Source organism: Vicugna pacos, chromosome 16 (assembly GCF_048564905.1).
Source record: "Vicugna pacos chromosome 16, VicPac4, whole genome shotgun sequence".
NCBI lineage: Eukaryota > Metazoa > Chordata > Mammalia > Artiodactyla > Camelidae > Vicugna > Vicugna pacos.
The window spans coordinates 62,068,764-62,094,888 of NC_133002.1; the positions used below are offsets into that span (position 1 = coordinate 62,068,764).

Genomic DNA, 26,125 nt, shown 5'->3' on the forward strand with positions numbered 1-26,125 from the left:
GCTGCTGCAGCTGTCTAGACGATTAGGTTCCAGATTGGATCAGCCAGGAAGCTTTTTTTTTTTCACATTCTGACCTCGGTTAGGGGAAGAGGAGGAGGAATGAACAGGTGGGTTGGGTTCCCTGCCCCCTCTCCCCTCCCCCAGCCCCCCCAACAAAGAGTTCAGTGTCTTTAGATCCAAAGACTTTTGAGGCTGATGGGGGCGGGATGGGGGTGACTGTGTGCCTGAAAGTGGAAGGAGAGTTGAAGCAGCCCCTCTCCAACCTCAGTGCAGGAACTTGGTTTTCACTAGAAATTACCAGAACTCAGAGGAGGGGCAGAGGTTGGGTGTGCCTTCTTGGGGCCCCCCGCCAGGTGGAAGCCGCAGCCACACTGAGTAAGGACTAGTAAGGACTTCTGCTGTCTTCTTGGGAAAAGGCGGTCTTGGCTGGATCCCTTTGCTCCTCCTTCCGGGAAGCCAGGGCCCTCCTTCCCTGGGACTTCCATGGGCATCTCTGGGGAGGGGACCACGGCCCCCAAATCCCAGAGCCAGGCCAGGCAGGGCACCCCTACCCTTGAGGCAGGCGTGCTGGGAGCACAGCTGGTTCGAGGTGAAAGGAAGGCAGATTGGGGACCGCTGGACAAAAGACCCACGGAGCAGAGCCCAGGGCTGCACTGTCAGGCTGGTACCCACCTGGCCCAGTCTGTGTCCCTGTTGTGGACAGAGGTTTAGGCCTACCCTGCAGACCCTGACGTCCCCACGGCCCAGCCCGCGCATTCACCGGCCTAGCTCATAGGAGCCCGCAGTGTGGGTCACACCCGGCTCACATGAGCTCGCACCCTGGTCAGGTCTTCATGCTCACCCCTGCTCCCACTCACGCACGCTCACAGCTGGCCTTCAAGGAATCACATCCCAGTTGGGCCCACTGATCGGAATGTGTGTTCTGGTCTGTCTCCATTTCCCGCCACCTGCTCCATCCTTCAGCTCCTGGCCACCTGCTGGGGTGGAGCCAGAGGGTCCCCAGCGACTCTCGACTCTTGGTGGCGGACTCGAGCACCGACGGGCGGGGCTAGGTGCCCTCCCCGGCTCCGGCCCCTTCCTTCCCTCTGTCCCTGTGGAACCTGTTGTCTGGCTCCTGCTTCGAATGAACCTGTCCCCACATCCAGTCCCTCCGTGAGAGACGGTCCTCCTCCAGGAGACGCTGGTCAGCTGCCCTGCCCAGCCCCCACCCGCAGGTCAGCCATGAGCCTCCAGCCCCGCTTTCCTTCCCCTCCAGGTCTGTCTAACCCAAGCCCCCCACCCCCCGCACTTGAGGTCGGCTCCCGCCCATCACCCTTGTCATTCCACTGTCCCTGAGGTTCCCGGTGCTCAGCACAGGCTCCAGCCACCGTGCTCCCCTCTTTACTGCCCCAGGTGCCTTCTCTGCTCCCTGCCCCTCCTGGAGCACCCCCCAGCCTGCTCCCCCCCCAGGCAGCCCAGACATCGGCCAGTGCCCAGGCCGTCCCCAACCCGGTTCTGATCCACAGCTGGCACTGGAGGGTCACGGCCTCATGTCCTTCAGACCCCCAGGTGATTCTGACGTGCAGCCTGGTGGAGAACGGCGGCTCCACCCAGGCCCACCATCCTGACCGTGTCCCCCAGTTCTTCTCACACACCACCACCCCTCTTCTTCCCAGGAGGCCCCCTGGGTCTCCAGCGCATCTCTGTCCCACACGGTCCATGACGTTTGGCCCTGACCAGCACAGCAGTCTGTCCCGCCAGTCCTTGCCGCAGCCCCCGCCTGCTCCACACAGGCCACCTTCCCAGTGGGACCCCAAGGTCCTGAGTCTGCATGTCCACCCCTCCATCCCTCTTCCCCCCAGAGCAGGGCCGGGCAGTCGCTGGCCCCCCGCGCAGGACAGCAGGGGCCAAGACAGGGTGCACGTGCCCATCCATGCTTGGGTAAAACGCGCACGTGCCTGTGGGTGGGGAGAGAAGCCCTGTGTGGCTTTTTCCCTGCAGTTTCACCCCCACACCGGAAAATCGGGATGGTAACCCTGACTCCGGGAGAACTTAGGAGGAGGAGGGTGGGGGACGCCGGGATCCGAACTGGCCCTAGTCTCTTCCCTAAAACCAAGGTGCCCTCCCCCACACCCGTCCACCATGGGGACATTGACGCTGGCAGCGCCCCCTACGTGTTCCCAGCCTGTGTGGCCAATCCCCTCAGCTTCCAGAAGCGTCTTCTGTTGTCTGCAGAGGCTCCCAGCCTGTGTGCACTATGTTTTGAAAAGGTGTCAGAGCAAAACAGATTGGCAGAGAGGACTGTCCCCTTCCTCTTAGTGTCAGGGGGTGAGGGGCAGCAGGGAAAAGGCCCCTGGGCAGTGCAGCCTGGCGTCACCTGCATGGCCTGGGAGCCGGCCCCTGGGTGCACACGTAAAGTTGTGTAGCAGACAGAGAGGGCCAGTGGGGATAGGACCTGGCGGAGCAGCGGCCGGCCGGGCTCCGGGTGGGGCCGCTTCCTGTCTGCCCCGTGCCTGGCCCCCACAGGCGGCTCCCTAGCTGCCGGCGTGGGGTTCTGTGTGTGGTGGAGCACCGATGATTGGAGGGCAGGCGCTGGCAGCTTCACCTGGGCCACAGGTGCTGGAGGGTGAGGAGGGACAGATGCTGGGGGGGAGCTGCCCACTCCCCCACCCCTCTTCCCTCCAAGGTGGCTGTGCAGGCAGGGGCTGGTGGGCAACCAGCAAAAGGGAAATGAGGGTGGGGGAGAGACAAGGGGCGGGGCTGTGGCCCCTCGCCTTGGGCGGCATCTCTGTCCCGGGCAGGCTTCTCTGCGCCTCCCACTTCTAAAGTGAGCTGGTGGGGAGGCTTTGCTGAAGGGCTGGGACAGGTACAATCCTGGAGGGGTGCCCCGCCCCCGCTGTCTGTGCCACCGGGCTTCCCCATCCCCAGCCAGCTGGTCCTGGGGGCCCACGTCCTCAGGATGTGCCCAGAGTGCCTGGACCTCGGGCCTCACAGGAGGGGCTCCTCTGGGAACAGGCAGGGCCCCCCTCATGGGTCGCAGTCCCTCCAGCCCCTCTCCGTGGTGCCTGCCTTGAGGTCCTGCTGTCTTGTGGCCTCAGTATGACCGCAGAGTTAGGAAATGGGGGCCCTTGCTCCTGCACCCGGGCGCTGGGGTCCAGCCGCACCCCTGCACGGCCTCCCTTTCCCTCTGCCTGTGTGGGCTTTGGCTGCTGGGGCCAGAGGCTGGAGGTGGCAGCTCGCAGCGCCGGGAGGTGAGCGCTGGGGCCCTCACGGAGTGTGACGTCATGGGGATGGGGTGCTCTGAGGCTCTGGGTCAAAGCGGGAGGATCATGGAGGCCCCCGCGGAAAAGAAAGTCCTGGACCCACACATGGAGCTGGGGGACCCCGGGCTGCTCGGCCTGGGGGGGAGTGGAGGCTCCTGGGTGCCCCCTCACTAGGGACACTGCATGAGCCAGGGGTGAGGCTGGCTGTACGCGAGCACTGCGGAGCTCCCGGGCCTGGTCTCAGGACCCCGGGGCGTTCCTCAGGAGGCTGCTTCTGCAGCTGCTCTTTCTTCTGTGACTTACCTGTCTGCACGTGAAGAGATGCCGGGGCCAGCCTGGCGGGTCAAGGTCCCAGCCTCTGGGGGAGGCCTGAGGGTTTCTCCTCTCACCACCCATCCGTCCCGGAGCCACCCTCCTGGTCCTCAGCCCCCAGCCCTCCCCAGCGTGGGTGTGCCCTGCAGGGCCTGAGCGGCTCCCCCTTTTGTGCACCCCAAACCCTGACCCCAGACAGGCACCAGTGCCCAGACCTGCGTTCAGTTCAGGCCGGGGAGGAGGGAGGAGGTCGGTGGGAAGCCAGTGACTAGAGGAGGAGAACGGGTCACCGATCCACTGCTGGCCAGCTCTGTCCTCTGCCGCTCAATCCTCCCTCCCTCAGATCACTCCTGCCTCTCTGTCCCCGCCGGCAGCTTCAGAGCTGTGCCGGCCCGTTGTCCTAACCCGTGCAGATCTGCCGGCCACTCTGGTGTGGGTGCAGAGGGACCCCAGGTGCGGCCCCCGCTGCGGCAGTTCGGACCTGTGTGTCCTCTGCCAGCACTCAGACTTCAGGCCCTTCCACTCTGCCTGCCTGCCTGCCCCAGTGTGAGCCTCACCGCTGTCCCCAGAGCATTGGCTGTTCTCTGAGGCCTTCACAGCCCTCTGCCTTGCAGACCCCCACCACAGCCTGCACACCCCCTCGGGGCCCTTCCCCATGAGCCGAACCTCTCCAGGGCCCGGGCATTCCCCTCCCCCAGGCAGGCAGCACTCACGTCCCTGTACCCTGGAAGGCGCCTTGCACTCAGCATGGCTCGGGCCCAGATGCCTCCTCCATCACTCCCCATAGGGCCCTGGCGGGCGGGCAGGCAGGGGATTCAGGACCGAGGCTTGGATGTGGCTGCGAGGAGGACAGGACCGGGGCTCCCGCCAGCCTCCTGGCCTCACGGCGCCGTGCAGAAGGGTGTGTGCACAGCCCTCATCGCCCTGCACGGGACAGAGGGGAAGGAGCCGGACTCCGTGCTCCCACAGGACACGCTGGTCTGCTTAGCAGGGCAGCTGCCCTGTCCAGCCTGCCTGCCACACTCCCGGCCAGCAGGTCACTCCAGGGCAGTTTGCCTGAGGCCAGCCCCCTTTTTGAGACTTTTTGCATCCCTTTGGGTCTCCTAAAAATAAGCTTTTAATTTGTTTTAAATTAATATTAAAATTAAATCTAAATTAAATTGTAACGCATCATTTGGGGGAACTCTTAAAAGGCCCTTAATGAGTGTGAATACATATAAAACCAAGAAAAGTTGGGAAGGTGCACATGAGGCCCTCCCGTCCTTTATAAAGCATTGCAGACTTGATGATAAATCCTTAGTAGAAATTCAAAATTATTGAGTCCGGAGGGCTCTTGTGTGGGAGGTGTGTAAATAGTCCGTAGGGTGTCGAACAAAGAGCGGGGGAGACAGGGTTAGCAGGGACCTCCACGCTGCTTGTCCGCACAGTAGTCAAGGGCTGAAGTGTCCCGGGCTTGGCTTGAAAGGGAAACTGGCTCCGTGACATGGGGGCTGAGGGTGCCTCTGCGTGTCTGGGTCTCGGGGGTTGGAGGGCTGCCTTCCAGGTTGGGAGAACTTCACACATAAACCTGGGTTTCTGACTTTCCTGCAGAAGCAGATCTGCTCCCTCTTGGTCCTTCCTTGACCTTCCTGAAGGTTCCTTCTCTGCTCTAGGCTCCACTGTAAATTCTCCCCCTGCACCACCCCCCATCCCATCCCATTGCTTCTCTATGTATTGGTTAGCTATTGCTGTGTAACAGATCGTCCCAAACTTAGCAGCTCAAAACAGCAAACTGTCATCACTTCACAGTTTCTGGGGAGTGGGAATCTGGGTAAGGGTGTCAATCCAGGCTGCAGCTGTGGGGGATCCCCTTCCAAGCTCCTCCATGTGACTTTTGCAAGCCTCAGGTCCTTGTTGGTGGCTGGCTGGAGACAGGGGTTCCTTCCCTGGGGACCTTCTGTTGGGCTACTGTAGTCATTTTATAACCTCATCTCCAAAGGGCTGTCCCCTTACTCTTGCGGTGTTCTATTCATAGAAGTGAGTCCAGTCCCACCCATGTTCAAGGGAAGGGGATTCAATAAAGGCATGAATACCAGGGTTCAGAGGTCATTGGGGGCCCAAGGTTGACCCCACTAGGGGCAGGGTCCATTTGGACCTGACCTGTGGCTATAGCTGCCCCTGTATGCTGACCTTGCCCAGGTCCCCTCCAAAGCCTGGCTCCTCCCTGTCCTCTGACTGCTGGCTGGCTGGGCACACTGGGGTGGTCCCTCTCCTCCCTGCTGACCCTTGCATGTGACCTGGCTGAACCACTGGAAGCACCTTCTCTCTCACCCAGCATCTGTCCCCTCATGTCCAGCTCCAGGACTGTCATCACTTCCTTGCTAGCGACTCCACTCTGGCCTGTCCTCTTTGAAAGGCTGGTCCCCACTCGGTGGAGGGCCCCCCGAGACAAATGCGACCTGCCCTCTGCTGGCGGGCATTGTTGTCCATGGCTGTCAGACGTCTGCTCCGAGACAGGCCATGAACAGGCCAGGGAGATGGCCCCAAGCAGCCACAGGGCCAGCATGGGTCACCAAGAGGTCTGAGGGCCACTGTCGGAGGCCAGGGTGCCCAGGCAGCCTGTGGCTTCCTCGGATTCCAGGGTGAGGGTGTGTGACCCTGCACGCTGCAGCCACTCAGTAGCTGTTTGTCTAACGGATGAGCCGGGTTAGAATTTCATTCTCTGGGTGGGGCTCTGGGCTCGGGCTGTGGCTTGGGTGACTGAGGTCTTTGTGCTCTCCGGTCTGGGCAGCACTCTCGTCCGGTCTCCCCACGCCAGTGGCCTGCCCTAATGAGGTCAGCAGGTGCCCCGGGTTTACCCGGGCACTCCCCCTGGATTGCCCAAAGCCGATGGAGACTCCCCATTGGGAGTGGGGACCAGGTGGCCAGAGGGTCATGGTGCATCCTGAGGTCTCCAGACCCTCCAAGACTGTGGTGGGGGGTGCCCCCTGGGGACCCCGGCTGCCCGGGAAGCCCAGCCCAGAGCCCTGTCCGCCAGCTGGCAGCAGAGCCTCTTCTGCACACGACACTTGCTCAGATCCTTGAGTGTGACTGGGGCGAGGGGGCCAGTCCTCAGGCTCTGGGCTGGGTCCCCTGCCGCCCCCTGCCAGGGGCAGGTAGGGTCCAGGTGGCAGAGGCTCAGCAAGGCCCCTTGCTTGTCCCATGTTCACATAAGGAGCCACTCGGGAGCACAGGCTGTCCTGTGGGGGGTCCAAGGCGGGTCTTCTGCCGGAGCACCCCCTCACCAACGGCAGCTGCCCCGGCTCGCCTTGAGCTGGGGGCTGGGGGCCCAGGCTGTGGGGGAGCTGTGGGGCGGGGGGTCTCCTCTCCATTGGGAGCTTCCACTGGGCCTCCCCGAGCCTGGCCCCCCTCTAGCTCTCCTGGACTGGCTGTCACTCATTCCCCATTCGGGGAGCTGTCCCATCCTGCCCCAGGGCCGCTTCTGTGTCCTGGGGGCCCCCAGATGAGTGGGGTGTACTTTTTCCACCCCAGAAACAGGTCCCCTCACCCTGGTCCCCTGGAGGATTCCCAGAAACACCGTGGTTTTACCTCGAAGCCTGGAGGCTTGCTTCCTGCACGTGCCGTGTGTCTTTAGAGGCTACAGTGTTATCTCTGTGCTTCAAAGGGGGCAGAGTTGCTTGTCACGGCAGCTCAGCTGTTAGGGAAACTGCGGGGCTACAGAGCCCCAGCTGCACCCCTGCCCCCCAATCTCCCACTCGCAGAGGGGTGGGAGGGTTGCCCCCAGCAGCGCAGCATGAGGGGATCCCCACCACCCAGCAGGCTTCCCCCTGCGTGCTCCTCCCACCAGGAGCGAAGGGCCGCCCCGGTGCCAGGCCTTTCCCGCTTCAGGTGAGGAGGCCAGGTCTGCTGAGAGCCTCAGAAGGCAGGGACGTCGTGCGGAGGGGTGGCCCGTCAGAAGGTGGGTTCCCGGGAGGTCTGTGCTGGGAGAGGCCCCCCACCCCGCTCTGCGGGGAGTGAGTTGGCAGCGCTGGCTCTGGGTGTTGTGCGGCCCGCGGTCTGGTCCCCCCAGGGCCCACCTCGGTGATTTGGCCTCCTCTGCATCTCTTGGACGCATCGCGCCTGCTCTCTCCGCAGCGCACCCGGGCCTCCTCACGGGCAGGCTGGGCAGGGGCTTGGCTGGCAGCCCCGGGCACCCGCAGCAGGGCCGGGCAGTCCTGCTGAGAAGCAAGCAGCGTGTTACATCAGTCAAGGCCCCGCACCCCGCGTCCTGTGTCCCTCTGCGCACAGAGCAGTTGTGCTGCGGCTCACCACGGGGGCTCTCCTCTCCGCGCCCCGGCTCCTCTCGGCCTGCACCTTTGCCCTGGGCTTCTCTCCACTTCCCTGCCCTTCCTGCTGGTCACTCCCATTCAAGGGGCCCCTGGGGCAAAGCCCTGAGGGTGGGAGGTCGGTCCTGAGCGAGCCCCTTGCCAGGGCCAAGGGTGGCCATGTGCCGACGAGGCTGGAGTGTTGGAGTCAGGGCTCAAGTCCTGGTGTCCCTCTGGCCGCCCCACCTTGCCTGTGACCCTGCTCTGTGCAGCGCCCCTAGCCAGCCTGCTCCTCCCTGTTTCTTTCCTGTCTCTCTCCTCCTACCCTGATTCCTCCACGGGGCTGGGTTCCCAGGACTGTGGGCTAGCCTGGGACCCCCCACGTGGCTGGAGGTGCACGGGTGCTTGGAGGCGTGGCCTGGGGCGGAATGGAGGGTCTCATAGCGGTGGAAAGCTGTAAGGTGAAGACCTGCACTGTGAAGAGGGGTGATCAGGCTGAGTTTTGTGGAGGAGGCTGGGTGTATACTGAGTCTTGAGAGATAGAGTTGGGGAGGGCTGTTCTCCTTAAAAGGGCAGCACTGGAGTGTGAGTCTCATTGTGGCTGGATCGAACTGTAACTGAAGCAGTTGGCTAGGAAATGAAGACAGCAGCAGGAACTCGGGAAGTTTCTTGAGAAAGGGAGGATAGTGGGCTGATCTGTGTGAATCTGTGGAGGTCCTGGGTGTCCCTCCTGCCCCCACTCCAGGATGGAGCCTGTACCATTCTGGGAGTCAGACCCTTGGTCCCTGGTCTTTCTCAGGCACGAAGGAGCAGGAGCTGGCCTGAGTCCTTGCAGTGGCCAGGTAGAGCTCTCCCAGCTCAGCGTGGCAGCTGGCCCTGCGGCTGGAGGTAGCGACTGCAATGTGCACAGCTGTCCCTGCGCATTCTCCCAGCCCCACAGCTCCACTGGGGCTGACTGACACAGACTGGTGTCTCTCCTGCCTGGGCGTGGGTGCAGGATGCCCGGGGCAGCCTGCAGCCTTGTTCGATGTCAGTGGGATGAGTCTTCAGATCCCCCATGCCCACCTAAGCCAGCCCAACCTCTGGGCCCTGTGGCTAGACCTGGGGCAGGATGTGGGGCTGCGACTACCCACGAAACTACTGTGGGTGCTCCAGGGATGGTGGGAGGGAGAGGGGATGGATAGGTGGGTGGAAGGAAGGATGGATGGATGGATGGATAATAAGTGGGGGGAGGGGAGGGACTCAAGGATAAATGGATGAATCCACAGGATGAGGGAGTGTACAGGATGGTGGCGAGCCCTCCCCCAGCCAGCACCTGCCTCTCCCTGCCTTAATGTCTCCTGCGCTCCTGGCCATGGAGTCTCTGCCCGGCGCAGCCAATGAAGAGAGGTCAGGGTCAGAGGAGGAAGGTCACCCCCACTGGACGGCGGTCTAGCATTATGCTGTCTGGGTCCACTTGGAGGATGGGGAAGGGCTGGCCTTCCTGGTTCCTTCAGGGATCCATTCCGTGCTAGTGTGGCCAGACCAGACCAAACCTTGTGAACAGACTGGCTTGGCACGGTGCAACCCCACACCTCCATCCCGGCTGCCCTCTTCCCTTCTGAGGCAGCTGAGGCAGGGGCGCGTCCCAGGCCAGCTCAAGGCGCTGGGTGCCTGGGTCCAGGGGACAGGCAGGGTGGGCACCTCTGACCCTGTCCAGATGGGCTGTCCCTCCGAGGGGACTGGGGTGTCTCTAGGTGTGTGTGTGCGCCCCGGTGTCCACTGGGGCACCCGTCCCCTTGCAGCTTATTTTCAGATGGCATGAAGGGAAGCCTTGCTTTGGTGAGGACGCTCCTCCCGCTGGCAGGGTTTGAAGAGGGCGGCGCTGGCCAGGTCTGGTCGCCTCCTTGGGCCTCCCTTCTGTTCACAGCCTTCAGAAGTGCTCTGCAGGGGGAGGTGCTGGCCGCCAGCCAGGGAGGGTGTGAGAGGGAGGGGAGGAGGAGACCCCAGAGGGTGTGAGGGACTGGAGTGTGGTGGGGTAGGGGGAGCGGCGAGTCCCAGGGCGGCCCCAGCGGGGAGTGCTGGCCGCTCCCCACTGCCCCCAGCCAAAGGGCTAAATTTACCCTTTTAATAAGAACCAGACTTGTATCCGGTTTTCCTCTTCTTTTATTAGTTCTGGGCTGTTGGTGGTTGGGCCTGTCCCCTGTCATCATTGCCTCTGCGTTTGTGGGCCTGGTGGCTCAGCGACCACAGAATTTTCCTATTATGGCCTGAGAGACGCTGCCTTTGGGCCAACCGGGTCTTCTGGAAGGTTCTCCCGGGCCAGCAGAGAGGGGCTTCCCATGTGCCGGGCTGATGGTTCCAGGCAGGTGCGCCTCACTGGGGCTGCCCCCCACCCCATGGCTGGCCTGGTGGGGGCTCGCCCACGGCCTGGCGCTCTGGCCCCTCTGCCCCCCTCCGCAGCCCTCGCGTCCTGCCTCCAGCCTCTTCCTTTTCTTCTGTTTTCCCTGCCTCCCTGTGCCCAGCCACCGTCTCAGAACCATGGATGGCAGCTGGGGTCATCGGGTAGCGCCCCGGGGACCTCGGGGCTGTGGTAGCAGAGGGGTGGCCTGAAGCAGGGCAGGCTCCGAGTCTGGTGAGGCCGTCCAGACAGGCCAACGTCTGGAGGCCACCAGTTCGTGGCCAGAGGGAACTGCCCCAGATCCAGACCGTTTGTGGGTCCTGGAGAGCCTGCCCGGTCGGGCTAGCCCTGCGGGGAGGGACTCCCAGATCGGAGGGGGATCGGGCTGCCTGTGCGGGGGTGGCCCCAGCCATGTGGGCTGCCGGCTGCTCCCAGAATCCACACGACTGCTGGACCCGCTTTCAGGTCCAGGTGGCTGGAGTTTGAGCATCTGGGCTGGGGCGGGCAGGAGCTCAGGGGTCAGAGGTCTTGGAGCAGCAGTTCGGTACAGACTTGAAAAGGAGGGAGTGGCCTGGTGGTCTGCTGCCCCTCCCTTGTCACCACGGGCATCAGACAGAGCCAAAGGCTGGGAGCCTTTTCTAGGGTCCAGGCCAGTCAGGGGGAGCATGACCCCAAAGCAGCGTCTTCGAGGGCCATGTGACCCCCTCGCAGGAGAATAAGTTTCCACCTTGTGCACATTCAGAGCCCACAGCCCAGACCTGCGTGCACAACTGTAGCTTGGGTGTACACTCAGCACCATGGTCCCCACCCAGACACACCCCCGAGCGCCCACACACAGCCCTCGGCCACCTCTGTGCCCACACGCACACGCACACATTATCTCATGCCTGGGCCACTGGTGGGTTCCAGCCCAGCGGCGCATGTCCCTGGGTGTCACCTGGGATTGAGCCCGCAAACCCATGTCCTCCCACAGTGGGTCTGGTGGGCGGCAGTGGGGCGTGGCCTCTGTGGCCCAGCTGCAGTTGGTCTGGGTTTCCTGTGGGCAGTCCCAGAGTGGGGCCCCTCCCACCAGGGCCTGGTATCCCCATCCCAGTCCCCCTCCCCAACATCCTTCTCCTGGGTGGTCAGATGGGTGGACGCCCACCGGCCTGCCAGCAGGCTGGACCGAGGCCTCTCCACCTTGGTCCACGCAGGACATCCGGGGTGGACATCCTCCCTCCCCCTCCCTCTCCCGGAATGAGAGGAATGTGGGCCAGTCCATGTGGTGGGCCGTCATCCTTCCTGTCTCCTCCTCCCCTCCACTCTCCCCCTCTGGGGTCTGGTTCAGCATGGGAGGGGTCTTTGGCCCCCTCCCCAGGCAGGCCACCCATCACTGCAGTGTCTCAGCTGCCCCAGGTGTCCTGGGGGAGACCCAGGGAGGGTCCCAGGGGAGCCGGGTGTCCCCAGCACCCAGGCAGGCTCTGCAGGAGGCTGGAGGAGGTGGGGAGCCTGAGCAGGTGTGAGAGGGAGGGTGGGAGCTGGTGCGGGCACCAGCCGCAGCGCCGGAGAGCCGGGTGCCAGCAGCCCGTCAGCTGGGCTTCCGGAAGCAGCAGGAGCGCCCGGAGCCTGGGAAGGGGCTGGCTTCTCAGGAGCGGCCTCCAGCCTCGCAATGAGGCCTTTTTTTTTTTTTTTTTTTACAACCCATGTGTCTGTTTCCAGAAAGGGAGGAGGCTGTCTTGGTGGCTCACTTAAGTCAAAACAAATGCTCTTTCTGCTGTGGCTCTGTGCTCTGGCTCACTCTCCCCCCGGTTCACCAAGGCCCTTCTCTCCTCCCGGCCCTCCCAGCCTGACTCCGTCCAGGCCCAGCCTCGGGCGTGCTGCCCCTCACCCTTGGGGTGCGAGGCAGGGGGCTGCCAGCCTTGCTGCCAGTCACACCCTCCCTGGACGGGAGGCTCCCCAGGGCAGCACCTGGGCTCCAAGACGGGAGCCCCCCAGCGCCCCTTGGGGCTGCCCAACATCTGTTATCCATCTCAGCTATAGCAGGTGGGCCTGGCAAACAGGTGGGCAGAGAACGGCCCCTCCCCTCATTTTGCCTGGCCACGTAACGTCGCCTCTGCTGTGGCCACAGCGGCCCTGGGAGCAAGGGCTGGGCTCTTGAGGCGTCGAGGCGTCCCAACCCGGCTCTGTCCTCTCGGGGTGTCAAGGCGTTCCGACCCGGCTTTGCCCAGCTGGGGCAGCTGGGAGGGAGGGAGCTGCCCAGCCAGGGTCCAGGTATGGCCCGTCTCCCGCCCCATGCTGTCTGGGCCTTGGGGCGTGGGAACGGGTGGGCCGTGGGGCTGTGCCTGAGGAGCTGGGCTGCAGCGGGATTGGGGGGTGTCAGCCAGCCCTCCCGGGCATTCTGGCTTCCGGAGCGATTTTCTCAGCCAGCTGGGCACCCGGGCCAGGCCTCCGTGGTGTCCTGGGCACAGCTGAGGCGGCCCTGGAGCTGGGGCTGGAGCCCTGTGTCTGGGGCCGCAAACCCTGGCCTGGGCCGGCCGGGCAGTGGGGATGACTGGCTGGGGGCTGGTGTCCCACACCGAGTGGCCTCCCTCGGTGGCCCTGCTGTCACCTCACCCAGCATTCACGTCCCTGTCCCAAGGTGGCACTAAACTTGTGCCAGGTGGCTGGGATGAGCGTCCGTAGATAATGCAGGGCACTGGCCACCACGGGCATGCTCACTGGAGAGCCCAGGGCAGCCTTGGATGGACAGGCCTCATCCGAACCCCAGCCTGGGCACCCGGGGCTGCGGGGCTGGCACTAATGGTGCCCATTTCTTTGTCAGCCCCGTGGTGGGCCCACCACCTGGGATGTGGTGACCTGGATTAGTACAAGGTCGGCAAAGTGCCTCCCGTGAGAAGGGCTAGCGCAGACGGTGCCAGGATCGGGGCTCCCAGCCCAGGGGCTCCAGGCAGAGAGCCCCTCTGGTCCTCCCTGCTGCTTGGGGCTCCCACTGTCCCCTCCCGGCCCGCTGACCGCAGCACTCCGTGGGCAAGGACCTTGCCAAGAGGAAAGAAGCCTCCAGCCCAGTTCCCGGCCAGACTTGGCTGCGCGGCTCCAGCCCTGGCCGGGGCCCAGGCCGCCTCTGCTCAGGCTCTGTCTGGGGCTGGCTACCGGGCGGCAGGCGGGGGCTGGAGAGGTGGCAACCAGGCCTGCCTGCGCCTCTGCTGGCTGGGCACAGCACCATTGCCGAACGGTTTGGAGGTGGAGGTGACATCAGAACCTGGACACTCTGTCCGAGGGTCAGGGGCTGGCTGGGCTCAGGGAGGCTCCAGGTGCCAGCAGCCCCCTCTCCATCCCCCGGCACAGCAGTGCCCACCTGGCAAGGCCTGTGGGACCGAACTTCTGGCTCAGGACAGCGGGGCAAGGATCACGGAGCTCCACTTGCCCGGTGTCTGTCCACCCGGGCTGTCCCGCTGCTCAGGGACTGTGAGAGTCCCAGGCAGGACTTGCTGCCGTGGGCCGTGGTTTCAGGAGGGAGAGGCCACCTGGGTACCTGCACAGGTCTCCCCCCAAGAGGCAGTGGCGCAACATCAGGGCAAATGCACCAGTGCCTGGAGGGTGGCCCCAGCACTCGGTGGCTGTGCCCCGGGGCAGTGGGCTCCCGTGAGCTCCGCTTCCTTCCTTGTGTGTTTTGTAGCGAAGGTGTAGATATGTAATATTTATGTGACCAGGTTCTTCTGTTTTTGATATGAAAGGAAAAACGAGGGAGAAGACCCCCGATGAAGGACCCTTGGGCCCTGCAGGCTGCCTGAGAGCCTGGGAGATGTGGAGTGTCAGGGGCAGCTGTGAAGGCCCTGAGCAAAGGGGGGCCTGGGGAGCCTGGGACCGAGACCAGGGGACGGGGCGGGGCAGGGCTGGAGCACCATCCCCCCGGCTCATTTCCCACACTCGGGGACAAGGGTGCCTTCCTCATGGACTCTGGAAGCACCCCAAGAGCCGCCCCCCGCGCTGAGAGACAGGCTGGCGCGTAGCAGGAAGCACAGCCTGCCACCGGTGTGCCCCTGCGGAGCCAGGACTGGGGCTGGCTGAACTGCAGTGCTGCTTTCCCACAGCTCCCGCGCTGTGGGACCCCCTTCTGGGATGGTGTCAAAACAGGCACTCCTGAGAGTCCCCACTCGAGGCCAGGATCCGCCTCCTGGGGCCAGGGGAAGGTGTCCCACGGCTTCCCCGCCCCCATCTGGATTCCAGCGTAGGGGACCAGGATCAGACATCCTGCTGGGCTTCGGCCTGCTTCCCCCCTGCCCCAGCCCCAGGTGGGTGGCCCTCAGGGGTGTGGGCAGTGGGTCTGCAGAGGTGGCCTGCCGCCCCTCCCTGCAGGGCCCTCAGGCATGGAGGCCCTGTGAGGGGCTGCCGGAGCCTGGGTTTTCCTGGCTCCTCTGGCCGGATGGCCCTTTGGGATGCCGTCTGTTTCTCCCGCCCGGCCTGGGGCCTGGCCCCCGCCCCCGCCCGCTGCGGTGTGGGAGAGCACAAGGTTCTCAGGCCCTGCTCCCAGAGAAATCCTTTATCCAGACCAACTGCTGGACTTGGTTGCTTCCCACTATCCCCCGGAGGAGCTGGGCGGAGGGACTTCCCTGGGAGGGTGCGGGGGTGGGAAGGCCTGGGGGACATGGAGTGGGCCTGGGCGAGGCAGGAAGAGGCCTCACTCATCCCACAGGCATGGCTCCCCCAGGGTCCCTGGAGCCCAGCAGAGGCTGCCCTCCGTCTCCCGCCTGCTCCACCCGCCGGCCCGAGAGGCCAGTACTTCCCTTCCCAGCCCAGAGTCCCCTCCCCTGGCTGGATGTGCCTGTGGTCTGGCCAGGACCCATGGCAGTCCCAGCCCTGCGGTCCGGGAAGTCCCTGGCTCCTGGGCACCTTCGCCCCCTGCCCCTCGGTCCTCTCGGTCTCCCTTTGGCCTGACCCCCGCCAGAGAGGTCAGCTGACACCCCAGTGCCCAGCCAGGGCTCACAGACCCTGCCTCTGAGGCCCGTGTCCGGGAGAGGCCCCCCTTATCCACAGGGCCCATTCACACACGGAGGGGTGGGGAGGGGAGCTGCCAGGGTCCCGGCCGGGACAGCCCCTCCCTCTCCCCTGCTCCAGGGCCTTGCCGCCTCTCTGCTGAGTCACCCCTTGTCTGGGAAGCTCTCAGGGCCAAGCCAGGCTGGGTGAGGCATCACAAATTCACAAATTCCCCCTGCCTCCTGGGCAGGGAACAGTGGCCCTGACTCACCTCGGGCTGGGCCTGCAGCCTCCTGGGACCATAGAAGCCCTGCAGACCCTGCCAGGCCCCGACATCGGGCCTGAGGGGATGGCAGGCCCCCAGGTCCCTGCTCCTCATCCCCCAGGAAGGTCCAAGCCAGGCTCGCTGCCCATGGAGTGGAGGTGACAAGGTGCCAGGGGGCCCTGCCAGGGTGGGGCTGAGCAGTGCAGCCCAGACCACCCACCAGGCGCTCTGCGTGTGCCTGTGTCCTTCCGGTGCAATCACCAGTCGCCATGGTAACTCTTGGCCACTGGACTTGGGCAGAGAAGGGACACAGCGTCTGAGGGTGCCAGTGGGCAGGCTGTGGAGGCTGGCTGCCCGTGTCTGGATGTCGCTGGTCAGGGCCCGACCCTGAGAATCCCTGGGGGCTTTAAAAGCAGATCCTTAGCTTCCTCAGGCTCCTCCTGTCCCTTCCTCTGCTCTGCCTCAGTTTCTCCTCCCACTCACCTGGGATAGGGTCCTCTAGTCTGCTGAGTCGGTTAACCACACTTGGGAGAAGGTTGAAGACCCTACTGTGGGGAAAGGCCACCCCCCAGTGCTATCCAGGGGGTGGGCAGAGACCACTGGGCCCACAGGGTGGGGCGGGGCCCCTGGCTGGGTCCTGCTGACCCCAGACTTTCTGGGGAGGTATGGGCAAATCTCTCTGGCAGGTCTGCCGCCGGCTAAGAGGTCTCAGAGTCTCCACAGCCTTGGCCTGGTGGGGTCAGGGGTCTGCCCCCGAGACACTCACCCACAGGGCTGCCTGTTCCCCGCACGCCCTGGGGCCCTGGATGTTTATTCCGGATGGCACCTGGCACCTGGCACCTGGTTGATGGGGGTGGGGGTGAAGGTGGGCCTCGTGGTAGCAGCGGAAGTGCCATTCTTGGGGGTTTTGCAGCAACAGGAGGGTGCCAGGACCTCTGGGCCCTGACCGCGACTGTCTGGGGTCTGAGAGGGCGGCTTTTCCCACCTTGGCTTCCTGCCTGTTTGAAGACAAACCCGGGGAGCTTGGGACCTGAGATTAGCCCTGGAGAGGGGCTGGCTCCTTGGTGGGAGCTGTCCCTGCGCAGACTCACTCTGGCCCCCTTGTCCACAGCCAGCAGCCGCCTGATGGGGAGCTCTCCGGCCTCGTCTTTCATGGGCAGTTTCCTCACCAGCAGCCTGGGCTCGGCGGCCTCCACGCACCCCAGCGGCCCCACCCCCTCTCCCTCGGAGCAGGCCTACCGCGGCTCCCACCCCGCCACCTCCCAGATCTGGTTCTCCCACTCCCACGAAGGTAAGTCCAGGGCCCGGGCTCCCAGCAGCGGCCTGCAACTGGAGTCACTGACCATTGTGCCCGCGGCCAGGGGTGAGGCCAAGGGCTCCCCCGCCATGGCACGCAAGAGCCAGCTGGCCGACCCTGCCAAGCACTCCGGCAAGGGGCTGCCTCCCCGTCAAGGAAGCCCCCAAGGGGGAGGTGGTAATTGGTTGGAAACAGTGGGCGGACCCTGTGAGGCAGTGATCCTGGCCAGACGTGCACCACAGATGGGCAGAGAGGGAAGAAGGGGGTGGGGCCGGGAGGGCTCTGGGGAGCCGAGGAAATGTGGAACACAGCTGGGCCGGCCGGACGGGGCTGTGCCCTCCGCTGTGGGCTGTACCCACCTCCCAGACTTGAGGAGGCACGGGCTCCAGATGTGCGAGCTGGGAGGGAGGGGTGGGGAGGAGAGAGCTGTCAGCACGCTTAGGCTGCCACCCTGGGGGCCTGGCCTGCACCAGTGTCCCTCCCAGGCCCCTGCCTCCCCGTGGGTCACAGTCTTGCGCACACAGTAGGTGCTTCATATGCGTCCCTCTCAGGCCTCATGGCTGGCCTAAGGGCCCTTGCAGGCACTGCTAGGACTCCAGGGCTCCCCTTGGCTTTCCCAGGGAGAGGCACCCCGCAGCTCCCCACTGTCCGCTCAGCCCCCTCGGCACTGTGATGTGGGCTGCGCCCCCGGCCCGCGGTTGCCGGTATCCACTCGGCTGCCCAGCGCCCCAGTGTGGAAAGGGTTAAGCCCGGCGGCGGCTGGCACGCGGAGAGGTAATTGCAGTTGGCAGCAGGCACAGAGGGCTCTCTGCTCCTGGCACCGGCACCGCACCGCCGTAACTCAATGACTGCTGGGCGGCGGGCGTTGTGTTTGCAGAGCACGCGGACCCACACACCGTGCCCGCTGCCGCCTGAGTTCCAGGCCGGAGATTAGCGCCCAGCGCTGCTGGAGAGCGAGAGAAACCTCTTTGTGCGACAAGAAAGGGGCTGTTTTCCAAACAGGACAGGTGACGAGTGAGGGACAGTTGTTAAAATAATCTGGGCTTTAAGCGCCGTGCAGAGCACACATGTTGGGCCGGTGATAAGGAGCAGCTCTCTTCCCCGGTGGAGGAGAGGCCGGGCGGCCCCGAGGACCCAGGCGGGCAGAGCAGGGTCCCTGGCCCAGTGTCACTTCTGCTGCCTGCTTCCCGCCGGCACTCTCGGCACCCTCCCCGAGGGGAGACGGTGCCTCAGTGCTGAGCGCCAGTTCAAGGCTTCCTGGGCGGCCGTGGGTGGGCCCCGCCGAGCTCCTGGCACGCCCGCCCCCAGCTCCTTCCAGCCCTCCCGCCTTCTGTGTCTGCCGGGCAAACTCCTGGCTCTGGCAGGAGCATCTGGCTCCCAGGATGTCTGCGGGGGAAGGAGGGAGCCGTGTTGTGGGGCGGGCAGGGGAGGCCCTCAGCAGCCGAGTGGGACCACCTCGACCGAACTAACGCCGCTGCTGCCCCGGCCCCGCCGCAGGTGCGTGGGCCCGCCGGGCTGTATTCCCGGTCGGGCCGGGAGTGGCGGCAGCTCTGCGTCAGGAGGCTCATAGCCCCTTGCCCCTCTGGCCCACCCCTGGGGACCTTGCCTGCAGGGAGGGCAGTTTGTGGGCAGCACCACCTGCCCTGGGGCGCAGGGAGAAGGTCCTGCCCCTCTGGGAGCTGCTGGGAGGGTTGGTTGGGAGGCAGCCTGCAGATAACGCCCTCAACGGCCCGCAGACACGCACCTCCCCTGAGCCAATGCTACCTCTGCCTCGGCGGGGGTGCTCACGGCCTGCGGCCTTCGGGGCGCCTTGCCGCTGTCGGCCCCAGCCCCGGCCCCAGCCCCATCCCCAGCCCCAGGGCCGCCGATGGGGTGGGGGGCCAAGGTGGGGGCGACACCCTGGCCTGTGCCAGTCCCGCCAGCCCCTGCCCCATCCTGCCAGCAAGGGCAGCCTGAGCAGAAAGAGGGGCCTCCCTCTGAGGCCTGCTCTGAGGGCCAGGGGTCAGCTGTTCGCCCGCCTAGCCCTGAAGTGCCCCCGGCACTTCCTCAGGCTGGACGTGCCCACAGTCTCCTGGGGGAGGGCACACGTGGCAGGGCTGTGGGCGTGGCAGGCAAACACAGGTGGTTGCAGGACATGGGGAAAGAAGCCGCCCTCCCAGGCTTCTGCGCACGGGGCTGGGGAGAGCGGGGCCTACCCGCAACTGAAGATGAGTGTGGGGTGCAGCGGCCCCGGGGGGAGCACCCCAACCTGCCAGATCCCAGCTGGGGGCCATCCACTTCCAGGCCGTGCCTCTGTCTCCCCCTTGCTCTCTCTCCTTCTCTATCTCCAGTTCAGCTGCCCCGCCTTGGGATCCCCTTCCGATGGGGTTCCCCTGCCCTCCGCCCTTTGCAGCCTCTCTCCCCGACAGGACAGGCCACGTGGTGCGGCTGCCTTGCTGCTGTGAGCTCTGAGCTGAGCGTAAAGGCCGGTGGGTGGGCGGGGCTGGGCGAGTGGCAGCGTTTGCTGGCTGGCTGCCCTGGCAGCGTGCCTGGCTGCTAGTTTGACTGGGTGCCAGCTGGCTCCCCGCGTGCCGGGGCCTGTTCTCTGCCGTGTGTGCTGGGGAAGGGGGGTGAGGCGAGCGGGGGGCACGCGACATGGCCGGAGAGTGGGGGCCGGCAGGCATGGTGGGCTGCCTGGGCGGGCTGCTCAGAGGTCTGGCCCTCACTCTCATCCTGCTGCCTTCCACCGCCCCTGGGGTGGGTGGGGAGGCAGGTGTCTGGCCAAGTCCGCTTGCCACCCTCTCCCCAGCCCAGGGCTGGTCGGAGCTGGGCCCCTAAAGGGGTTCTTAGTTTAAGGGCAAGGAGGCCAGGACAGGGTGGGATGCCAGTGGGGGCCAGGAGGGAGGATGGGCCCAGGTGCCCCTCCACTCCAGGCAGGGCCCCCACCCCTCCGTGGGTGGACCCAGCCCACCATATGGGGGACAGCCGCCAGAGCAGGGAGCAGGGCTTCCTGGGTCCCTGGTGGAGCAGCTGCGGTGCAGAGGAGGCACCCCTCAGCTGGAGGATCCGCCCCAGAACATCTGGCCTGGGGCAGAGCTTGTCTGTCCAGCCCCTCGGCCTCTTGGCCCCCCAGGCTCGCCCCAGTGAGGGGGCCCACCGGAGGCCGGACCTTCCCTTCTGAGGCCTCGGGTGAGGGTGGGCGGCGGAGCTGGCCTGAGGCAGGGGTGAGCCAGTGTCCAGCGAGCCCGCCTGCCCTGGGTGGGTCCTAGCGGGAGGGGGCGCAGCACAGCTGGCCCTATTGTCAGCAAGCCTGGCCACCTCCCTCCCCACCCCGCCCCCCAGCTGCCTGGTGGGACCACCCACAGGGCCATGAAAGGACACTCTGTTCCTGGGGGCTCAGCTGGGGGAGGGTGGGGGCCAGAGCCGCTGTGGGCTACTGGGCTACTCACGGTCTCTTGTGCCACCTGGAGGGGGAGCCTCGGGCAGCAGCGGGCACACGTGCTGGCTGTCAGCATGGCCAACCTCGGTCGTGGCCACACCGCCTGGGGCAGGCTCGCCCTCCAGTGGGGGCAGGGGTGCACCAAAGAGCCATTGGGTACTCCTTGCTATTCCTGGCCCCCTGGCTTCCCCACGCCCTGTCAGCTGTCCCTCTGTCCCCCTCTGTCCCTCTGAGACGTCAGGGCTCACCAGGGCTTCTGGGAGCATGTCTGTGCAAGACAATGTCCCAGCCAGTGTCCACCATCCTTGCCTGACCTCACAGGCCTCCTGGCTCCTGTCCAGAGGAGACTTCCACCCACCCTTCTCTGAAACAGGCCCCCGTCCTGGACCTGGTCCTTTTCCCCAGGACCCTGGCAGCACCAGCCCCAGCTCCTGGCCTGTTTTTTGGTGGCCCAAGTGGCCTCTGAATCTGCCCCAACAGGACCCCTGATGATCACGCCTCGTCCCCTCCCCTCTGAGTCTGGTGAAGATGCCCCCATGTCCAGGCAGCACCCCTCACCCTGCCCACCTGTCCCTGCTCATGCTGGAGGGAAGGAGCTGGGTCAGCGGGGACAGCTGGCTGCTCAGAGACCTGGGGACAGTGTTGGGGAAGGCCCAAAGTGGGGATCAGGGCTGCCCTCCCAGACAGGTCTCTCCAGCCTCATAGCCAGACAGTGGCCTGTCCTGTCTGGAGCCCTGCTCCCTCAGAGCCTTCTCTGGGCTTTGTGTGGCCAGCCCTCCCTGCCCCCTGCCCATGACCTTGGCCCCTCTCTGTGCCTTGTATCAGCCCAACTCCTCCTTGTCAGGGTCCTGGCCTCCAGGGACTCCTCTGTCCTTGCGTGTCCCCTGTAGCAACTGTCCACTGCTGGGCTGAGGGCCTCGGTGCCTTCCTGGGCTGACAGGTGCAGCGGGGGCAGTGTGGGTAGCCCTGAGTCTCACAGGGTGGGAGAGAGGCCTGGTGCCACCGCCTGGGCAGACGCCCCTGCCGGCTGCACAGCCGGGTGTGGGGCTGGTTTGAGTCGTTCCCATGGCCCAAGTCCCCAGGATCTTCCAAGCGTGATTACCTGCACGTGTTCCAGATGCCCCACCTGTTGGGGGGGGCGGTGCCTGGAGCTCACAGGAAGGTAGGGGCGCAGCCAGAGGCAGGCGGTCTGGGCAGGGGCAGCGCCATGCTCCCTCTAGCTGAGCTCCCAGGCAGTCAGAGCTCTGTGTGGGGGTCAGGCCAGCTTGTTCTCAGCTCCAGGCTCTGACACGCTGTTTCTTTTCCCAGCTTTAGGCCTGCAGGGAGCCCCGGGCCCCCGCCGTCCCCAGCCCACAGTTCCCGCCCCCTCGGAGGGGCCTCTGCCGAGCCCTGCATTTCTGCTCGGTGAGGCCTGAGCCGGCTCCTCCCTGCCGAGCGCGTGCCAGGGGCCTGGGACTGTCTGCAGTCCACCTGGCTCCTGGGCTGGCTGCCTGCTGCTTTTGTTCCAGAGGTGCCCGCAGGAGCCTGGCACCTTTCCGCAGCTCTGAGCCTCTCCTCTCGGCTTGCGAACAGACCAAGGTGGCCAGGCCCCAAACCTTGGGCGGCCAGGGGCATCCGCATTTGTGCGCAGTAGGCTGACTCTGATGAGGTGGAGCGAAATGGGAAGCCACGTGTAACACTTTCGAGCCCCAACCCCAAGCTGCGAAAGGCTGAGGCTCCCTGAGGGGTTCCAAAGCAGCCCCCAGCCTGAGGAGGGGTCTCACTCGGCTCCTGCCAGCAAAGCCCAGGGCGGTCGATCCTGGGAGCTGCGCCTTGAAGCATGGCCTGGACTTCCAAGGGTCCTGACCACCGCACGTATGACAGGCTCGTGGACAGAAGCAGGGGCGTTCGGCTAGGAGCAGGGAGGACATGGGGAAGGGCTGCTGCAAGGTTACTTGCTGCAGACACTAGAGCAGCCGTGGCGGCGAGCGCCCTCCCAGCTCGCGGACAGTGCCCCCCAGTACCCAGAGTGGACATCGTCGGCTGTCTGCAGCGCTTCCCACGCTGCGTGGGGACGCGGCCTCAGAGCCCTCCTCTCCCAGCATTCTGGATGGTCACTATCCTGTGGCAGACATACACGGTGCAGTCGAAACCCCGTGGCACCCTGAGTGAGTGGGGTTTCACGTGGGAGAGAGCCAGCACCCAGTTAGCGCTGGGCGCTGGGTCAGGGCCCCCGGCTGGCCCGTGGGGCAGAATCCGGCAGGATAGGCGTTTGCCTGGGTGTGTGCGAAGATCGCCGCAGATGGATCAGGCTGGGATCTGTCAGGGCCGGCGGGAGATGGGGTGGTCTGCTGGGCCTTCATCCAGGGGGCTCTGCTGAGTCCTGGAGGGTGGGCCTGACCCAGAGGAGGTGGGCAGTTGAGACGGTCCAACCCGGGCTCCTCGGAGCCCACCCAGGACGGCTGGCTGTGGAAGAGCACGACTCCTGGCCCTTGGGACCTGATGCTGGGACCCTGCTGGCGGCCCCTGCAGCTCAAGGCTCAGTCATGGGGGGAACTTTCTCGCAGTTTGAGCCTCCAGGGAGGGGGCAAGGCCTTTGTCAAGGTGGCATGGGGGCAAGGGGCCTCCACTGCAGAAGGCCTTGCCATCGTGGGTCTGGGGCAGGACCCTGGTGGTGGCGGGCACTGGGGGCCTAGGGGTGAGGGTCCCTAGGGGCCTTGCAGTGGGAGGTTCCCTGACCCCCACCCAGGGGATCCTGGCCCTCTGGTTGGCTGGCCAAGCACCCCTCCCCAGACTGGCCAGGACTATTCCCCCACGTCCAGCTCTCTGAGCGGCACAAGAGCAGCGTCTTCCCCCAGGAGGGTGGACCCTGCAGGCGGGCAGGTGGCAGGGAGCTGCTGCCTCCCCAGCCAGGGTGAGAGGAGCAGGTTCTGGGTCTGATCTGGGGCGAGTGGGGTGTTGGGCACCTTGGGCCTCTGGGAAAGTTCTGCAGTGAAACCCTGGAGAGGTGGGCAGATGTGGGGGTGTCAGGGCCACCCCTCCTTCCTCTCCAGCTGAGATGCTCACAGCAGGCCTTGGGTCCCCCCAGGCATCCACCTCTTTTCTCGGGGACAGGAGGCCCCCCACGCTCTCACCCACTTCATGTGTCAGTTGTCCCCACTGCCCTCTGGCCCCTTCTGCCTTCAAACCCTGCCCTCTAGGCAGCCCCCACCGGGGACGGGCTGCCCCCGATCCCTCTCCTGCCCACTCAGCACACTTCCCACCAACATTCCCGACCTCCCTGGACGCGGCCAGCAAAGGCCCTGGGGGTGCTGGGAGGGGTGGGGGCAGGTGGTCACCTCGCATCCTGGCAGCCCAGGGGTCTGGTCTGCGCTGCCCCTGCCCAGCCGAAAACCGCTTCCACTTCATTGCGTCCCATCAGGTGCTGATGGTGTCGAAACTTTGTCCCGTGTTGCCACCTATGTCTCAAGATTGAGTCGTCTCCTGGTAACTCAGAGCGCGGGGGGAGGATGAGGGGGGCGTCCTCAGTGGGTCATCCACTGAGACCCAGGGTCCCTCTCCGTACTCTCAGGGGCCTCCTGGGCTCTGAGGGTGGCAGGGGACCAGGGACAGAGGCTGGAGCCACCTGTCACTTGGGGTGAACGTAGTAGCCAACCTCAGTGGGGCGAGGGCGTCCTGGACAACACCGCTCCTGGGGGAGTGTGGGCTCAAGGGACGCTGGCTCTGGGTGCCAGGATACCCAGCACCGCCCCTGCACCAGCCACACTGCCGCACTGCCCGGGCTCTGGCCTGGGGTGTCTGCAGCTGGCCCTGCCCGCCGCCCCGTGCCCACCCCACTCCCCGAGCCCTCATCAGACCCCCCACCACCACCACATTCTCCTCTGCCGAAGCCCCTTCAGGGACCAGGCGTCTCCCATGCCGGCCACAGCAGCCCTGGCTTCTGGCTTCTGGCTTCTAATCTCAGAACAGCTGCTCTGATTCATAAAAAGCATTTTTTATTTCCTTTTTCAATTCAGAGAATACAGTCTTCTTGGGAAGAAGAAAGGGTCCTTCCTGCGGCTGGGCTGGGAGGACTGCTCCCCTTCCTCCCTCCCGGCCCCCTGCCCCAGTGCCCACCCATCTGGGCCTTGCCTCACCCTGGCCCGGCCGCCTCACCCAGCCCCTGCACACGCCCATCCGTTTCTTCTTCCATCTTCCCCATCTGACCCCCTTCCTCCCTCCAGCCCTCATTCCCCTCCTGGGGTCCCAGAGGGTGGGGCTTCAGGCAGACCGGAGATGAGGGAGGGGCCCCGGGTAGGGCTCTGTCCCCTGAGCCCTGGCCACCAGCCCTGGGTCAGATGCGGAGGGACATGCGTGCCCATCGCCCTGCGCTGCCCCCAGAGGGTGCGGGAGGAAGGAGCCCAGCACCCGGCCGGCTGAGTGCCTGCTCCCCCGGAGGGCGGGTGGCGGGAGGCCCAGACCTCCCGAGGGGTCACGGGGGGTCCGTGCCTGGGAAACGGCGTCTGGGAAGGAGGAATTTACAGACTTCTGTTTACCCGAACGAGGCCCCGTAAAACATTTAACAGCAGCCAATTAAAGGGGGGCAGCTGCGGCGGTTTCCCGCCCCCCCCATACTACACACGGGGGCTCTGCCCCCGCCCGCCCCAGCCCCGTCCCTGCCCGGCTCTCGGCTCTCGTCAAGTCTTCCAGGAGCTGAGCTGAATCTGGGAAACATCTGCTCCAGATGTGTCTCCTCACACAAACCAGGCCAGTTGGCCAGGCTCTCTGGACTCAACTGTGCCCCCCACGGGAGGCGGGGCGCCAGGGACAGGCCAGGGTGGCCGAGGGTGCCTTCCCATGTCCTCAGGCAGGCCTGGGGGGTGATCCCTAGGCGGCGAGACATCTAGGGGCTACTCGGAGCTTTCACGGAACCCATGCAGGTGGGGAGCCCCCGACAGGGCTGGTGTGGGCAGCGTTCTTTGAGCTTCTTGGGTGGGACTGTGTTCTGCGTGGAGCACCTGTTGGGGCTGGCGTTCCGTGGCGTCGCCTCAGACCCCCTGGGCCAGAGAGCATCACACTGAGTCGTGAGGGGCTGGCAGAGTGGTGGCCGCTGCGGAGGGACCTGCCGGGATCAGGGTGCAGGGAGTGTGGACTTGATCCTGGGAATCGCGAGTGTCCCTGTTTGCCGCCTGACCGTCTTCCACTCTGAACCCTGCCCCTGCAGCTTCTCCTCCGTCCCTACATTTGCACTGGCCAGTTGCACAGCTCCTCCCACACTGGCCAGGCCTCAGGCCTGCCAAGGGGCCTCCTGAACCCCCGATACTCCCAGAGAGCTCCAGGGCTGCCCCCCATGCACCCACGGACCCCCGGCACTGAGACAGAGCTTCCTCCACCCTCATCCCTTCTGCATCTAGGCCAGCCTCGGGCTGGGCGATGCCCCACGCCCTCTGAGGGCCTGGGGGCCTGGAGGTCCGCCCTGGGGCTCTGAGCCTCTCCTTCTGAAAGGGAGTTTGGAAAACAGTCGTTGAGCAAGATCCCACGGAGCTCCCTGCTTCTTACACATCCTGACGTGGTTGTGACCACTCGGGGGTCCTGACACCCCTGCTCCCCAGGCCCGGGGTCACGGCTCCCTCGCATCGAGGCTTGGCTATATGACTGTTGCTCACACACTCGCCCTGGGACCCCTGCCTCCCCTCCAGGACTGCTGCCTCGAGCCGCACCAGCTCCCCCTTCCCTGGCCCTGCACAGCTGCTCCCCGGGGAAACCCCGGAGTTCCTGCTCCCTGGTCACAGCCCAGACGACCTACAGTCGGGTAGGAAGGTGCTCCCAGTAGCCAGGTGCTCCTGTGATAACCATGGGATCCCCAAGAGAAACTGCTCCGGGACCCATTTTCCCTGGGTAAATGTGCAGAGCATTAGATCAAAGCCTGTGTTTTGGAGTAAGAGCGTCCTGCCCACCCCAGCCCAGCGTGCGACCTCAGCCTTCCTGGCTGCAGGCCCTCTGGCCACCCCCACCGC

At 65.2% G+C, this 26,125-nt stretch overlaps 1 protein-coding gene across 4 annotated transcripts in view; it reads left to right on the top strand.

Moving 5' to 3' along the window:
• The window catches only part of BAHCC1 (BAH domain and coiled-coil containing 1), a 60,566-nt gene that overhangs the window by 10,822 nt on the left and 23,619 nt on the right, over positions 1 to 26,125 (top strand). For all 4 annotated transcript variants that reach the window (XM_072939823.1, XM_072939826.1, XM_072939824.1 and 1 more), the window contains exon 3: positions 16,547 to 16,726. In XM_072939823.1, the coding sequence (XP_072795924.1) occupies positions 16,547 to 16,726 (180 nt within the window). The remainder of the gene's footprint in view (positions 1 to 16,546; positions 16,727 to 26,125) is intronic.